At 49.9% G+C, this 17,554-nt stretch overlaps 1 protein-coding gene across 2 annotated transcripts in view; it reads left to right on the forward strand.

The window, feature by feature from the left end:
- ADCK1 (aarF domain containing kinase 1) overlaps positions 1–17,554 on the forward strand; it is a 112,693-nt gene that overhangs the window by 34,672 nt on the left and 60,467 nt on the right. For both annotated transcript variants that reach the window (XM_006778836.2, XM_015558072.1), the window contains exon 4: positions 5,842–6,045. In XM_006778836.2, the coding sequence (XP_006778899.1) occupies positions 5,842–6,045 (204 nt within the window). The remainder of the gene's footprint in view (positions 1–5,841; positions 6,046–17,554) is intronic.

Consider the following 17,554-nt stretch of genomic DNA (forward strand, 5'->3'; position numbering starts at 1 on the left):
CCTCTAATTGTTTTAATATTTTATGCTCTGGATTGATGCTTAATTTACACTAATTATAATGTTTATTCATCTCTGGAACATGTTTTCTCCTGCCCTCTTGTCTGAAGTGGGTTGGAGAGGCAGCATGGTTTGAGGTTATGAGTGTGAACTTGGGAGGCAGACTCCTTGGTATTAAATTCTGGTCTTGCCATTTACTAGCTGAATCACTTTGTGCAAGTTATATCACTCTGTGCCTCTGTATTCTCACTTGTTATAATAGTACTTAATTCATAGGGTTGATATATTAATACGTGTTAGGTTCTTAGAATAGAACCAGGAACAAAAATGACAGCTTTTATCTTATTTTTTCTTAGCCCGGAGACAGAGCTAAGGATGCTTGAATTTCAAAGTCCTTGAGTTTTTAGCTTATACCATCCAAGATACTGATAAACTAAATCAAATGGAGACAAGGACTCCTAGGACTTCCCCAGAGATCTTACCTTTATAAAATCCTGAAGCTTTGGCACCTCCATCCATATATTTCTATTTATTTATGATAGTTGTTATTAATTTATAAACCTGAGCTGTCCAATATGGTAGCCACTAGCCACATGTGTCAATTTTAATGTGAATGATTTAAATTTGAATAAAATGAAAAATTCAGTTCCTCAGTCGTACTAGCCACATTTTAAGTGCTCAGTGGCCACTGTGGCCATGTAGCTAGTGGCTGCATTTTGGACAGTGCAGGTACAGAACACCTGCATCATTGCAGAAAGTTCTATTGAATGGAACTGTTATAAACTGACTTTCATTTATGTGCATTTCCCTCCTGTTATGTATGCCTGTGTAAGTGCTCAGAGAGATGCGTAGTATGAAGGCTCAGATTCAAGGGGATGCAGAGATTGGGAGATCCTGGAAGCTGTGCTTCTCACTGAGCACACTCGCATGGTCAGGAACCGGGTCCTGGGTAGGAGAGAATGCCTGTATGTTTCCTGCTCCCAGCAGGCTTAGCCCTTTAAAATACCAAATTAAATGATGCTGAAAAGGGGGGGGGGGGTTTGCACTGAATCAGTAGTTTCTTAAAATTCCGAGTGTTAGCTGCCTTCTGATCCCAAAGGACAGTGAAGCTGCAGGAGCCGGAGCTGGAAAGGACCCTGGAGAGCAGAGGGCCTGCTCTGGTACTCAGAATGGTGTCTTTTGGCCTTAAAAGAGATTTTAATTTTTTGGTGAATGTCAGTGTCCCTCACCCTCATGTGACTGTGTGTGTTTATTTAGAAGCTGGCTGAAGGTGATTTTGGAACCTCTTTAGTTGAAATATGAGCAGCAAGTAGGTGCTGACTCACTTCCATGGATGATGGCTTTGTGAGTGTAAGACCTATAGTCACCATCAACCTACACTATGACACATGGTTTGCCCTGAGGTACACAGAGCAAACAGGGGACACACATGATTTACCCTAATGGCGGATGTGCCAAGTACCTGGTGAGTCAGTAGACTGGGCTTGTCAGGAAGCTGGGCTTGTGTCACCAGAGATGGCCCACGCAGAGCATTACCTAGACACAGTCCTGAAGGTGACTATCACTTTGTGCCAAGAGACACCCTACCTGAGGCTGTCTTATGCCATAGATAAGGGCAGCAGAACCCTGGCTCTGTTCCCTGGTGGGAAGGCTTGGCAGGGTGACACTGATGTTTTCTGAGGGCTGCCAAAGGCAGACAAATGCAGTTGTGCATCGTTAAAAGAAAATCGTAGAAGTATTTAATACACACGTGCACACGTACACAAACACACATACATGCATGCACAACGCGCACAAACACATGCACACACATACGCATGCATGCACTCACATCCTTACATACAAACCCGCACACATGCACACAAATGCACACACCATGCATATGAATACACACACACAGATGGACGTGGTTATGTTCTCTCATTCTGAAATGCCCTCCTTTTTTACCCTAATCTATTCAAATTCAATTTCAGGGGCTAACCTTTTATATAAGCCAGAGTCTAGTCATGCCAGTAATTTGAATGGGGAAAATTTAATAAAAAGGATCATTAACTAGTAAAAGGTAATTTACTCCTAAAAGGAGTAAAAGAAGATTCTAAGGGTACAGAAGTAGCAAACGCACAGAGCAGCTGCTCCCTGTAGGGCCGAGGGGTAGTGAACCAGGACAAAACTGAAGACTCAGCCAGGGCTTCCCACCTGCAAAGCTGAGCTGCCTGGGTGTTGAGATGTGGTGGAAGGCGTGGTCCATGGGGGCAGCCTTCCTGGTGGCGGAGAAATTGGCTGGAGCTGATGTGCAGGAGAGGCCTGCTGGGTAGTCAGAACACTCGCTGGAGGGTGTGGGTCTGAGCTGCTCCATGGGAGGGACCCACGAGGTGGAGGAGAAATTTATTGGGGATGGCTGGTCTGTGAGGGCCACTGAAGTGGGCACTCCCAAGCCACTGGCCTGCTGGCTGTTGTGCTGAAGGCAGCTCATTGGGACCAGCAAGGGAGAATCCTTGCTCTGTTGTGGCCTCCACTATCCCTCCAGAGCCCTGTTGACAAAGCCCAAAAGCCACCATCTGACAGGAGAAATGACACAGGGTTTTGCTCCAATGTCACAGTTCAGGGCAAAGAGGGTGGGCTTGGAGCTGAGAGGCATCTGTTCATGAGTGGCACATACCCGGCTTCTCCTGCCGGGAGCCAAGCCTTTCCTCAGATTTCAGCCTTTTTGGGCCTTCCATCCATGAGCTCCCACGGTGGATCTCGCTGCCACATGTCTGTCAGGTGTCCCCTGTGGTAGAGGGCACAGCACTCAGCCTGCTGTAAGTCCCAGTGAGTGCACAATGGTTGATGTCTTTACTGCAAGGGGAGGCAACAAGGGTGTGTATCCTTACCCTATTTTCCAATCCTCTGTTCCATTTGGTATTGACCCTGGAACAGCTTTGAGTAGGGGCTGAGTGGGCCTCCTTAGGGTGAGGGGTGGCTGCTGGGTGCCAGGGCAGCCTCACCGGAGCATCAGGCTGGACCTGGGCTCTGGTCACACCTTGCTTTAGAATTAATGGGTTGTGGATGCCTTTCTGGCCACCTGTTGAATAATGTGACCTCTCCTCCGCTGGGTTGGAATTGGGGGACAATTACTTGAGCTGCAAAAAGTCATCCTATATAATAAAAGCCTAATATGTGAAGTGTCCGGTCAACCAGTCAGCTGTTCAACCAATCAAAGCGTAATATGCTAATGATGTGCTAAGGCCGCTCAACCGCTCACTATGACGTGCACTGACCCCCAGGGGGCAGGCAGTTGACCGTGCACTGACCACCAGGGGGCAGACAGTCAACCAGTTGACCAGTCACTATGACGTGTACTGACCACCAGGGGGCAGACGCTCCAACTGGTAAGTTAGCTTTCTGCTGGGGTCTGGCCTATTGGGACTGAGCGAGATGGGCTGGACACGCCTTGGAGTCCTCCCCCGGTCCCTCCCCAGCTGGCCAACCTCCTGCATCCCTTCCTGGCCCCAGTTGTGCACTGGTGGGGTCCCTCATCTGGCCTGCATCCTCTCACAATCCGGGACCCCTTGGGTGATGTTGGAGAGCTGGTTTCAGCCCAATCCCGCAGGCCTCTGGTTTGTTTATAACAGCCTGGACCCTTGTATTGTGAGGATGTGCCCAGTTCCATGTTTGACTGTATTAACCTTCTTTGTTGCTTCCTTAGAACAAGGGTTTGAGTGTGGCCTTGGCCAGCCATCGCACTACTGACCTTATGTTCCAAATTCTTTTAATATGTTTTTATTGATTCCAGAGTGAGAAAGGGAGAGGGAGAGGGAGATTGAAACATCAATGATGAGAGGGAATCAATCATCCATTGGTTGCCTCCTGTATGCCCCCAACTGGGGATCAACCGCAACCCGGTCAGGGCAGATGCTCAAATTCTTTAAAAAGAGCCCTGGCCAGTGTGGCTCAGTTGGTTGGGCACTGTCCCACGCATCAAAAGGTTGCCGTTTCGATTCCTGGTCAGGGCACATGCCCGGTTTGCCAGCTCGATCCCCAGGTGAAGGGTGTGCAGGAGGCAGTCTATCGATGTTTTACTCTCACATCCATCCATCTTTCTCTCTCCTCTCTCTTCCTCTGTGTCTAAGAAGTCAATAAAAAAATATATACAAAAAAGAGAGAATCTATTCCCAACATCAAAAGGTTGCCGTTTCGATTCCTAGTCAGGGCACATGCCCGGTTTGCCAGCTCGATCCCCAGGTGAAGGGTGTGCAGGAGGCAGTCTATCGATGTTTTACTCTCACATCCATCCATCTTTCTCTCTCCTCTCTCTTCCTCTGTGTCTAAGAAGTCAATAAAAAAATATATACAAAAAAGAGAGAATCTATTCCCATCCCTCACAATCCTTTAATTCATGTAGAGTGTGCTGTCAATCCTTAATTCTCTTTTCCCTATAACCTCCCATCTGGGAAAGAAGCTCCTCCATGGCCCAGCTTGGATTAGTATCCACATCAAGGATGGAGGATTCTGCCCAGGGGAATGGAGTCATGTGCACAGCATTCCCTGGGGGTACCTTGGGCTGGGAGGCAGAGGTGGCCAGCAGAACCAGCAGTGGGGGTCCCTCAGGGCTTAAGGACGTCCTGCCTCTGCCTGGAGTCTGTGGCATCTGCTCTGCTGTAGTGGAAGGGGGCAGATAGGCTTCCTGGCTGCTGGGATGAGGATGTTCAGGGCTATAGTATTCTCTTCTTAATTTCTAAAGTAATAGTTTTCTGTGTGGTTCACTTGGCAACTAATTATATGGGATTTTTCAACATTTCTTCCATGTTGGTTGCCCACTGTTATTTAACTCTTCATGTGGTTCATTGCCTCCAATATGTACTTAATTATGTCAGCATCTTTCATAGTACTTAAGAGAGGGTGAGTCCATCATAGATGGTCATCCTCTCTTTGTTGACTTCATGGGCAGAAGAGGTACAGGGTTCCCACAGGGCAGTGGACTCCCTTGCCTTCTCTGTGTGCTCATGGGCCCACCCTACCTCAGAAGCTGTAGCTCCAGGAAGGCAGGGCCCTCAGAGCTCCCAGACCCTCAGCTGAGTTGGGTGATGACTGGGGATGCACATCCTGGGGGCTGATACCCACCTCCCAGCACTGGAAGGACAGGTGGGCATCAGGCCGCAAGTTAAGGCTGTCCTGTCCTAGACAGCCTGCCTGGTGGCCTGCTCCATGTGCCAGGAAACTTTTTGCTCCAGTTAATATGAGATCACTGCAAAAGTTTGCTGAGTTGAAAGAGCTCTAGGTTTCGAGTGTTTTCTAGACTTAAAAAAAAATTATTAGCTACTTCTTGATAAGCAAACCATCTGAGTTTTTTATCTTTAAAGATACCAATACCTGCCTCCCTGAGCTGCTATAAGAATGAAGAGAAATAATGTATATGACCATGTTTTAGAAATCGTAGGTCTCCATCCAGATAGTATTATTAATATGTCTGAGGGTTGGGTGGCAAATGCATTAACTTGATGTACCCTTGAATGAATCTTTAGTAGATGAGATTTGGTTAGGAGCCTTGAATGAACACCCATTTCTGAGGGAGTGGGGTCCAGACCAGGTAAGTTTGATGGAAAGGAGATTGGAAGCATCCGGCCATATGAGAAGGCCAGCCTTGGTATGAGGTTGCAATTGACTGCTCTGGGTACCATGATTGAAGAAGAACACTGAGAGAAGAGGTGAATGAAGGTGTGTGTGTGTGTGTGTGTGTGTGTGTGTGTGTGTGTTCGTTCTGAGGGTAAATCAGGTTTTCCAAGCAGAGGGGCAGAGGGTCGATGCCCACTGGACAGGGTGCACTCACACCTCTCTCTCTGGTCTTGGCCTGTCTCCCTGCAGGTGCACCTCCGTTCTGCCCGGCGTCTCTGTGAGCTCTGCTGTGCCAACCGGGGCACCTTCATCAAGGTGGGCCAGCACCTGGCAGCCTTGGACTACCTGCTGCCTCAGGAGTACACCAGCACACTGAAGGTGCTGCACAGCCAGGCCCCGAAGAGCAGCATGCAAGAGGTCAGCCAGGTCATCCGCGAGGACCTGGGCAAGGAGGTACCTGCCTCTGCCAGGAGGGCTGGGCCCTGGGACGGTATGCTTTTGAAAAGGCCCTGGCAGAAGATCATTGCCAGGTGCTGAGGACCCACTACTCATGCAGAACCACACTTCACACAGCTTTCAGTGCTCAGATCAAAGAGGTTAGAAGGAACCAGTGTTTCTCAGTAAAAAATACTAGTTGGACCATATGAAAGGAGTGATATTCTACTGCAACCTAATATGATTGGTTCAACCTAGTAATATCTATCAAGTATTGAGGGTTTCTCATGTGCCGACACCTGTGCTATGTTCATTCCATGTACTATCTTACTTAATTCTCACCCAATGGCAGGTACTTCCATTAACCCCATTTTGCAGAAGAGGGATAGAGGTTTAGGTGCTAAGGTAAAATGTCCAAGGACACTTTAATAATATGTGATTCCAGCATACTGCTCTCTAATCCTGTCAGCGGGCTGTCCAAATCATTCGGTGCATTGGCTTTCCCGGAACATCTGTGGCAGGCAGCCATCAGCCTCTGCTTGATTACCTCTAGTGATGGGAAGCTCATTCTCTCATCTGCTGCCCTCAGTGGTCTCTTCTTTTGTTAGTCATCTCTAATGATAAAAGTTCTTCCTCCTAAGGCTTAAAACCTGCCTCCTCAAACCTCACTTTTCTGATCTTTATTCTGACACTTAGAGCAACAGAGAAAGGGGCAAAGGGTCCCTCTGTCCACAGCCCAGATCACATTCCTTTGGACTTATGCTAGTGATCTGCAGGATGTGTGGACCCTGAACTGGGCAAAGTGACATGGGCCCTCGCTGGCCTGTCCTGGTTGTCTTGCTTCTGGGGACAGGGAGGGGCTTGAGTAGCTGTCTGCAGGTTGCTGAGCTGTGGGTCAGGCCCAGCCCTACAAATTGTGTGCTATAATCCGAGGGTACCTCAGCTATCTCTACTAAAAAAACTTCCTCTCCGCCCTCACCTATTACTCTATTTGCAGTTCTCCTCTTTGATAGAGAATCCTTTGGGTCTTCTAGAATTTTTTTCTGAGCAAAATAATCTTAAAATCAAGCCCTGAGCAGCTAATACCTTTCCTGAGATGAGTTTATAGCCTTTGATGCCTCCCATTTGCCAGGTCCACCCCATCCCCTTTAACTTGCCTATCCGTTTCATGACTAAGTCTGGGTCAGGCACAGTGGCTTTAGAGTTTGGGCTCTAGAGCCAGGAGTGTGGACCATGCACAAATTATTTATCTGGCTCCTCACTTTCCTCATCTGCAGGATGGGAGAGTGTGTTCTCCTTATAGGATTGTTGTGAGGATTAGACGTGATAATGACTATAAAGTGCGTTTGTGCCATCCCTGACCTGGAGCAAATGCTCGACAAATGCTAGTTACTACTCAGACCCACCGTGTACCCTTGCCCTCAGTGCCAATGCATGGTCTTCTGTCTGCCTGCAATGTCTTACCCCATCCTCTCCCTGTCAGGGAGTCCTTGTATTTCTAGACCATTCATCCATCTATGCACCCATCTGCCAAATGCGAGGCACAGTGCTGAGTATCCTGACCAAAGCCCAGCTCTCCTGTGAAATTGTCTGTGATCTCTGCACAACTTTGCTTCCTCTACTCGTGCACCCTGTGGCTTGGTTATATCTAGGAGGTTCCACTGCAGCACTAAAGTCTTTGGGAAGAAGATTCTTATGGCCCTTCTACTCTGTATCTACAGAACAGTATCTGATGTACAGTGGGTGCCAGTGTTTGTTGAATGAACCATTGGACGAACGAGGGACAGCTTCCTCAGGTTACTCAGGATGGAGAGTCGGGGCAGAGGCTTCATAAAGACCAGTTGTTCCATTTCTTTGGTCTGCATGGAGCTGGCCTGGCTATTTGTCCCTGAATGTAGAGCTGGTATCGGATGCCCAGCATCCAGCCAAAGAGGTCCCACTGGCCTAGAGGGGGCCTGGATCACACAGGAGGGGGGGTATAGAAACCTTTTGGATTTCTTTCCCACTGAGGAACATGGGGGAGATTGAGCGAAGGTGAACCCCAATTTAGGGCTGGGGTCAGGAGCACACTGCAGGCTGGGAGGAGTAGGGTTAGGATGGAGGGACCCCTGGCAGAGGGGACAGGATTGGCACCATGGAGGCTCATGCATGGCTTTGCTTCTTGCCAAGACTCTTGGCTTCCTGCTTCCTATAGCACGAGATTCACCCCCAAATTAAAACTAAATAAATCACTGTAATAACAGTGTGAAGAGCATCATTGCTGGCATGTGGCAGCTCAGTGCCGGTGGCTGCGAGGGAGGAAAGCTAGCAGATTAACCCTTGGAGGTCGACTTGTCTGTGGATAAAGACCCTGATGTTCCTTTTACCCTGTACCTACAGCCCCAGAACAGTATCTGATGTATAGTAGGTGCTAGCGTTCGTTTAATAAACCAATGGACGAATGAGGGACAGGAGGGAGGCTAGAGCAGGTCAGTGGCTTTCTCTAAGCCATGATGAAGCGAGATGAGAAGTTTGGGGTGTCAGCAGTCATGGTGGACCCACCCAGCCGGCCAAAGGATGTTTGGGGTTGGAAGATTTCACCTGCATCTTTAGGGCCTCTTCTCCAGGCCACCTGTCCAAGTAGTCTTGAGTGTGGTGGCCTGTGGCTCTGACCCATGGGTTGTCTTGAGCCCTCTGAGAGAGGGCAGCTGATGACAAGGTCACGGTTCTGTGGGGGTGTCCCTCACAGCTGGGAAGCTGAGAAACCTCTGGTTTCTTACCCCGGCCCCCACAGGCACACAGTCAAAGCCTTCCCTCCCATTCCTCCTCCTCCTCCCACCCGGGAAGATGGCATTTGTTCCCTGTGACACACTTTCTCAGTCTGTGGGTGGAGGGAGGGGAAAGGGGCTGTGCGGGGAGCAGGGTAGGTGGGTGTGGGGGTGGAGGGCGGGGAAAGTCACTCACTTTGCACTTCCCTCCTCCTCAGTCCCTCCTGTGACACTTCTCAGGGAGCAGCTCTCCCCCCAGGAAGATGTTTGAGCAGCCCCTCTGACCCTGGGCTCCATGACTGCCCTGGGATCCTCAGTGGGAAGGTCCATTTCCTCCCTGGTTTCAGGAGTGTGGTTAATGGAAGCTGATCTGGAGTCCTTGGATGAGCTCTGAGGTTACCTGGAACTCAGACAGCGTAGCATCCCTAGATCTCAGACTGAAAAGAGGGACAGGTGGCTCTAGGCTGGTATATTCCAGCCTGGGCTGGTTGGTCACAGCTATGCCTCTCGGGACCCTCCCATTAGCAGCGACCTTAAAGGGTCACTAGTGCTCTCAGACCAATCCCTGTCCCAGGCGGATAGGGCTGGCCCTGAGAGATGTCCGCACATGGGAGTCGGGGGTGAGAGTGAGGTTGCATGATTTACAGTTGGTTCTGGATCAGTCCAAGTCCCTGGGCTTCAGCCAGTGGGAGCAGTGTAGAGGTGAGGGCAAGTGAGGGGATACCATCCTGGCACAAGGATTGGCGTGGGCAGGAAGTGTGCGTCTGGGGTCCAGGTACCACACAGCTAAGGGAGGGGCCGGTGAGCCATAGCAAGACCCCAGATCTTCTGATACCCAGGCCAGTGCTTTGTCTTCTATGTAACAAAACTGTCTGGCAGAAATCCTTTTGGAAATCAGTTTTCTATGTGTTTGTGTGTGTGTGTCTTAGAAGTTTCTCAGCTAGTGTTACCAGAAAGAATCTTACTTTTTACTTTTTCTTTTGAATGCTAGGCTTACGTTTGGAAGGACAGGTGCTGGGAAGCAATCAGGAGCCTGAACTCTAGGAGGTGGGGTCGTTTATGTAGCCGCAAAAGTGACCTGGGTCTGGAGTGGGTTAGGGATGGCCTCAGGCTTGGTCTCCTGACTGCCCTTGGGGCTGTGGGTCCAGGTGCGGTGCTGACCTTGGCCAGCAGATGGCGCCTGAGCCTGAGAATCAGGGAGGGGTGTTTAGGATCTGGGCCTTCCTTTGCTGTGGGGAGCCCTGACGGTAGATGAGGCTCAGGTTCTTTCTACTCCTGAGCGTGGTCCATGCTGTGGAAGGAGCCCAGGCCGACACCTCTGCACCCTGAGTGGGACAGACACAGGCCTAAGCAATGAGGCCGTTGGCCATTTGGCTCTGAGCTGGAAGAGCTGGTAGAGTTCTACCCATCCTTACACCTTCCCCATCTGGTTAGGCATCTTCTGAGGTCCCCATCCAGACTCAGCCTGTAGTTCTGTGGTTCAACACCTTTCCCTTCATTCTTCCATTTCTTGTCTCTCTTTGTTATACAAACAACTGGCATTTAGTGAAAAGGGCACAGTGCCGAAAGCTGTGGGTACAGCCAGGACCTACTTCTGTCCCCTGTAGTCTGGGGTCATTGAGAAGTACATTCATCACTGTAATTCCTGGCCATGTAAGTACCCATGGAGTTTGCAAGAGAGGGAGGGAGGGTGTGTGTGTGGAGGGGGAGTAGGAATGGGACAAGGAGAGGGAGAGGTTACATTTGGATGGATGGAGGCTTTTGGAGCAGGTGGCATTTGACCCAGGCTCTCAAGGATGGGTGAGACTAGAGGAGATGGAGGTTGGAGGAGAGGATTACTGAGTAATGATTGATGAGATGGGCTAAGCAAAGGTGCAGGCTCAGGAAAACATAAAGCACAGAGAGTGCATGGTGAATGGTCTTGTTGACTAGAATTTGTGGAGCTGAGGTTGCAAAGTTGGCACTGCAGTCACATTATGAAGGGTCTTTGAATGTTCTTTTCATAACGTGAGCCTGAGGAAGAGGAAGACTTGGAGAAGGATCTGAGCTAAGTAGGATGGAGTGGGACAGATTTCGTAATATGGGGGATGAGCTCATCCTTTATAGGTGGGGAAAGTGGAGGTGGGAGGTTTGTGGTTTGGTGGAGAGCTTGGGGATAGGAGTTACAGGGGGGATTTAGGAAGAGATGATAGAATTGTCGACTGCACTGGTACAGTTATCTTTGGTCATGGACACAACATATTCCTCCTTCTTTCCTTCTTCCCCAACACATACGGAAAATCCAATATCCCTACAATACATTTTAGTAAATGATTCAGTTTTGTTTATTGTTCTGGAATATAGTTGTATCAGATAAGGTTCTTTCTAGCTTTGAAATTCTATGAAAAATCGAAGGAAATGAGGTCAGCTACTGGAGTGGAACATAAAAATATCTTTTTAGGGGCACTGCTTGTACTAGTGGTGGGATATCAGGATTTGACTTGCGTACTCTGAAACATGTTTCCTTAGTCTTTTACCCCTGAGCTCCCATGGAGTGGGGATCTAGACTTGACCTTGTTTTGTAACTTCCAATACTACCCAAGGGCAGTGCTTAGTGTTGTAGGGGCTCAGTATTCTTGATGCACCCTTTGACCGGAGTGGCTATGAAAATGCAGAAGGGAACTATCATACATCAGACTGCACACCCTGTTGTTTCATATGAATGTGTAGGTACAGGTGAAGGCTGACATTTTTGTCTTGTTTCAGTTAAGGTATAAGCAAAAGTTTAGAAAAGACAAAAAGAAACCCTTCCTACAAGAACACCAATTATTTATCAAACTTGGTGGGGTGGCACAGAAAAGACACTCATGGCATCAGGACTAGCAGGAGCAAAGGTGGACGGTGGGAGGTGTGGCAGGAGGCCATCTGGCCTGTGCAAGGGGCTCCTGGTGGTGGGAGCACTGGGTGGGGGGCAGTGCAGAGACTGGAGCAGGGGCTTTTGTGGAGGCCTTGGGGCCGGGGAACAGGGTGGCAGGCATAGATCAGGGGTGGGGAACCTTTTTCTGCCAAGGGCCATTTGGATATTTTTAACATCATTTGTAGGTCATACAAAATTATCAACTTAAAAATTAGTCTGTTATATTTGGTCAGCCATTTAATTAACTCACTCTTGATGCCTTGGCAGGGCCTGACCAAATGGTTTCGAGGGCCAGACATTCCTCACCCCTGGCATAGATAGTGATGGAAAACTCTGGGGTGACCCTTATCATCTCTGCAGGTCCGCACACAGGGCCTCTGCTGGAGAACTTTGTGAGAACTAGGAGAAGGTGGCCCTCTGGGCATACCTTCCTCCAGGCTGTGGCAGCTCTATCAGAGCTGTATTTCATTCTTCTCTTAGAGAAACAAGAACCAACAGGGTGTGTGTGTGTGTGTGTGTGTGTGTGTGACAAATAAGCAAAGAGAGAGACTGATTGATTTTAAGGAATTCACTTATGAAGGCTGGCAAGTCAAGGCTTCAGAGTGGGCCATCCGAATGGAGACTCAGGAAGAGCTAATGTTGCCCTTCAAGTCTGAAGGCTGTCTGCTGGTGGAATTCCCTCTTGCTCCAGGAGGTCAGTTTTGGGTTCTATTCACGCCTTCAACTGATTGGATGAGGCCCACCCACATTATGAAGGGCAATCTGCTTTTTTCAAAGTCCACGGATTTACATGTAAATCACATCCAAAAACATCTTATAGAAACACCAGAATAATGTTTGACCAAATATCTGGGCACTGTGACCCAGCCAAGTCCGTACATAACATTAACGCTCATGGTTCCCCACACAGCCCTTGGTCAGGACTACCCATTTGTATCCTAGGTCCTGCGTCCACGTGACATCCAGGCTTCATTCGTATTGACCCCCTGAGGTGGGCTGGAGCCAAACTGTTTGTTGCTTTATTGGCTTTGTGACCTTGGGGATGTTTCTTATCTTCTGTCTCAGTTTCCTCATCTGTAAGATTGGGATAATAACTGCACCTGCTGCAGGGGTTAAATAAATTAATGAATGTGGAGCACATGGAGCATGCCTGGCACAGATCAGATCAAATGGTGAGCAAACATTAGCCATTGTTTCTGTGTTATGCTGGATGCTTTTTCTGTGGGAGGAACTAAGGTTCTGAGAGACTATGAACGGTAGAATTGGGTCTTTAACCAGGTTTTCTGATACCTGGTTCAGTTCTCTGTTCCAGATACTACTGTTTTGCCAGAACCATCCTCCTTTTTCTTCTCCTCCCTGATGGGTCCCCAACATTCCATCCAGTGGCAGCTCCTTCCCTTCCTCTGTTAGAAACCTCCATGGGCTGCCCTGGCTTCTGGACATCCCCTGCTTCCTTCCTATGGTCCTCATCTTGGGGAGCTGCTGGCAGCTCCTCCAAGCAGTTTTGACATCTGTGGTTTCCAGAGGCCCATCAGCAGCACCTGCCTTGTGTTCTTGGTTCCTAGGGCTGACTCCATGGAGGAGGGGGTGGAGGAAGAGCCCTGGACTGGCCTGGGCTGAGGACCTCCTCAAGGGCTTCAGCTGACTGTGGATTTGCTTCCTTTCATCCTCAGCATCTTTGCTTGTTCTGGCACCTAGTTTCTATGTCTCCCGAACTCATTTTTTTGGTTGATTTTTCTTTGTTAAATGGCATTTAATATATAAAATAAATATCAAAAATATAAGTCTTTGTTTTACTATGGCTGCAAATATCAAAAAATTTTTATATGTGACACGACACCAGAGTTAAGTTAGGGTTTTTCAAAATGCTGACACGCTGAGCTCAAAAGGTTCGCCATCACTGGCGTAGGGCATGACAGTGCCGGCCACCACGGTGTGGATTGTAGGTGTCCAAGTCACCAGGAAAGGCATGACTCGCACACACACACACAGACACTAGATGGAACAGCGCTTTCCTCACATAGAGAAGAGGCAGACAAGGCCAGCTTCAGTCGAGAACGTGGTTCCCTGTGGCCAGAAGAAGCCTCTGTTAGAAACCTCCATGGGCTGCCCTGGCTTCTGGACAGGACATCCCCCCTTCCTATGGTCCTCATCTTGGGGAGCTGCTGGCAGCTCCTCCAAGCAGTTTGACATCTGTGGTTTCCAGAGGCCCATCAGCAGCACCTGCCTTGTGTTCTTGGTTCCTAGGGCTGACTCCATGGAGGAGGGGGTGGAAGAAGAGCCCTGGGTACCAAGGTTCATGGTGGCTGTGTTAAGTCAGGACCCACCCAGCCGTTCTCACTTGCAGGATGGCAGCTGCTCTCAGCTTCCCTTGTCCTGGAGGAGCTGGGGGTGGGGCATAAGCAGGGATGAACATGCCCTGGGTTGGACTAGGGCTAGAGAAGTGCTTAGGACAGAGGGGCCAATTTCACCCATGGGGCCTATGGCTAGCAGAACGCTTTCCCTGCCCTGGCGACATGTGCCTCCAAGCCCTCACAGTCCTTTCTGCCTTCTTATTCACTCACAAATATCTATTGAGCTCTCCTCTCTGCCAGGCACTCTGCCAGTCCCCGGGGGTCCCTATTCTCCCACACTGGAAAGGGCCTGGTCCAGGCTGGCTCCCCCCCCCCCCCACCCCCCCAGAGTCCCCGAAAAGGCTACCTTGGGAGTGTTTTGGGAACAGGAGAAGCCTGTGGCCACAAAGCTGTGTGGGAGGCCTGGGGATGAGGGAGAGAGATGACCTTCCCTCCTGGCTTGGTCTCATCCGGCCTTCCCAGCAGTTCTCAATAAAAAATACATTTATATTAAAAACATAATGAAGAATAAAAAAACAACTTCTCCCCAGTAATGCCAAACATCAAAAGGAGATTTTAATCAATTACGAGAGAGCGATTTTGGTCATAAATGGTAATTTAAGGAGTGGAGATGGATGGCAGAAAGCATTAGTCCCTGGAGGAGACTGAGGCCCGTGGCCACTGGTTCTTCCCCAGGCCCCCCTGTCCCAGCCCCACCCTGAGCGCTGCCCTCCCTCCGGCTCTGCACCCCCTGCCCTGCGAGGCTCCTGCTCCAGTCTCTGTGTGCCCTTCTGTCAGGTGCTCTGTGGCTTCTGGATGAATCTGCACAGCTCCAGGGCCATCGCCATCTGCCTGCGGAATAGGCACCCAGAGAGTGACCTGGAGCTGCTCGCGCTTTCTTTGCAGCCTCGTGCCTTTTCCACTCGTCACTCAGCGCCACCCTGGCCGCACAGGACTTCACTCCATGAGCCTGCTTCCCTTCTTTGCTCATCAGACGACTTCTCATCTTTAAAAAATATATATATTTTTATTGATTTAGAAGAGGAAGGGAAAGGGAGAGAGAGATAGAAACAATGATGAGAGAGAATCATTGGTCAGCTGTCTCCTGCATGCCCTCTACTGGCCGCATGCCCTCACCGGGAATCGAACTGTGACCTCCTGGTTCATAGGTCATTGATCAACCACTGAGCCACACTGGCTGGATTCTTTCTCATCTTTTAAACTCCAGGTCTAACAACAACAACACATGCACACTCTGAATGCTTGCCAGGTGTCGGGCCCTGTTTACAAGTTTCACATGAATCAGCTTCTCACTAAAACTCTCTGCAATAGGCACTATTCTCTTACAAATGGGAAACTGAGGGACCGCTTTTGTTAACACTGTCTCTCCTGGCCCCTCATGACCCCAGGCAGGATTAATGGCTCTTCCGTGTCCAGGGCACTTCTGTCCCCTGCTGCAGCTCTCATGCACTGAGGTTGGTTGCTTCCTCATCTTGAATCTCTGGTGGGTCCTAGTGTGGGCCTGCACGTGGTAGATGTTAATAAATGTGGATGAGTTGAATTGAGCTCCTTTGAGCTCCTGTCCCCGGCCAGCCTTCCCTGACCTCCCGGCCAAGCACCTGGCTTGACCCACGGGTGATCCTCTTGCTTCAGCCTGGCTTTCTGATGCTCTCAATGCTCAATTTATGTTCTCAGGATGGCAGGTCTCTACCCACTCATCCCGGGGTTCCCCCAGAGCACCGCACAGGGCCCGGCACGCAAGTTGCTCAGTAATAGATTGCTACTGATGCAGGACGTTGTGGTTTTATGAGCCTGAAGTCCTCAGGAGCCAGCTCTGCCCAGGTCTTGGTTGCATCGTTCCTTGGGGCATTCCCATAGGAGCCTGTGGAGGGCCATGTGAGGGCATGACTGGGACTCTCTAAACTATGGGCTAAGGGCAAGGGCAGGGTCTGACTCCCAGAAGGAGCGAAAGGATCATTTCTGAGGCAGTCTGGCATGAAGAGTATAAAATGGGCTTGGAGTCAGAGGGCCTTGCACCAAACCAAATGCTACCACATTCTAACTGTATTATTAGTTCTTTCTGAGCCATAGTTCCCTCCTGTCTAAACAGGCATGCTAATAGAACCTTCGCATTGATAGGACTGTGATGAGGATAGAAAGGTGTAACTCGTTGAAAGTGCAGTGCCTGGCGGATAGCAAATCCCAGACCTTCAGAGGACACAGGCCTGCCAACACCTCGATTCCAGACTTCCAGCCCCCAGAACCACGAGACAATACATTTCTGTTGTTTGAAGCCACCCAGTGAGTGGCAATTTGTTATAGCCGCCCTGGGAAACACGTACAGATGTCCATTCTCAGACCAGCGTGAGGAGATGGGACCCCTCTCATGTAGTCCCCACAGTTAGCACTGGGATGGGGTGGGAAGCAGCAAGGCAGAAAAAGGCAAAAAGATGGGTAAGGCGGAAAAACCATCCGTGTTCATGTCAGTGGATAATAATGTTACAGTTTCTGTTTATTTGGTGCTTGCTTGTAGTACACATTGCTGGATGTTTTACAGATATTGTTTCTAACTCTTACAATCATTCTGCAGGGTTGGTAGATTTTACCATCCCAGTTTTCCAAGTGAGGGAGTAGAGGCCGGAGAGGTTAAGTAACAGCCAATGTCACGCAGCTCAAAGAGACAGAACCGGTTTTGAGCTCTTTTGCCTAAGTCCCCACCCCACCTGCCAGGCAGCTGCTAGCTGGGGCTGGTCTCTGGGCGGCAATAGCCTGGCTTTAGGCAGTGGGCCTTGAGCAGGCTTTAGGGAGTCACCACAGGCTCTGGGTCTAGGAAGTAGTCTTAAGTCAGATCAGCGAATCCTCTGAGCGTGTGTGTATAAGCCCCCAAGACGGAAGAATAGACATTTTGGGCATTGTCAGCCAACAATGCAGGATGGATGGAGGGGCCCAAGGCAGGAGCCATGCGAGGAGCCTCTTGTTATCATCCATACCTGGCAGATGGAGCCTTTCTTAGCTGTCTCCTGGAGCTGGGCAGGGCCAATCTCCACCCCGCCCCTCCCACCCCGACACCCATCCCCCTGGAGCTCAGAGCAAGTCTCAGGCTGGACACAAACCAAAGGACAGATGGCACAGCACTGCTCTTGAAGGAGCTGCCCTGACCCCATGCCCTCGGGGACTGCGAGAGCGGCAACAGGTCCTTATCTTCTCCTTGAATGGACTCGTGGCCTTCCTTCCCTGGCGCAGGGAGAGGGGAGTGGGTCTCCTGCAGGCTGCTCGGGGCTGGGTTGGTGTGGGCAGGTGGATGTGACGGCAGTGGTTTCCGATGCTTCTCCGTGTGAGCCAGAGGGTTGTCTTTACTGGGGAGGGCTGGAGTAGGAGCGATGAAGGAAGGAGTCCCAGGCCTGCCCTGTTTTACAGTGAACGTGATTCCCAACCTTGACTGAGTGCTCACAGTGGGAGAAGTGCTCATCCTAGTTGGGCTCTCCCAGAAGATGGCTCCAGACAAGGATTCCAGTGAAAGTGGTTTTGTGGGATGCTCAGGTGCTGCTGGG

This window comes from Myotis davidii, unplaced genomic scaffold (assembly GCF_000327345.1).
Source record: "Myotis davidii unplaced genomic scaffold, ASM32734v1 scaffold309, whole genome shotgun sequence".
Taxonomy (NCBI): domain Eukaryota; kingdom Metazoa; phylum Chordata; class Mammalia; order Chiroptera; family Vespertilionidae; genus Myotis; species Myotis davidii.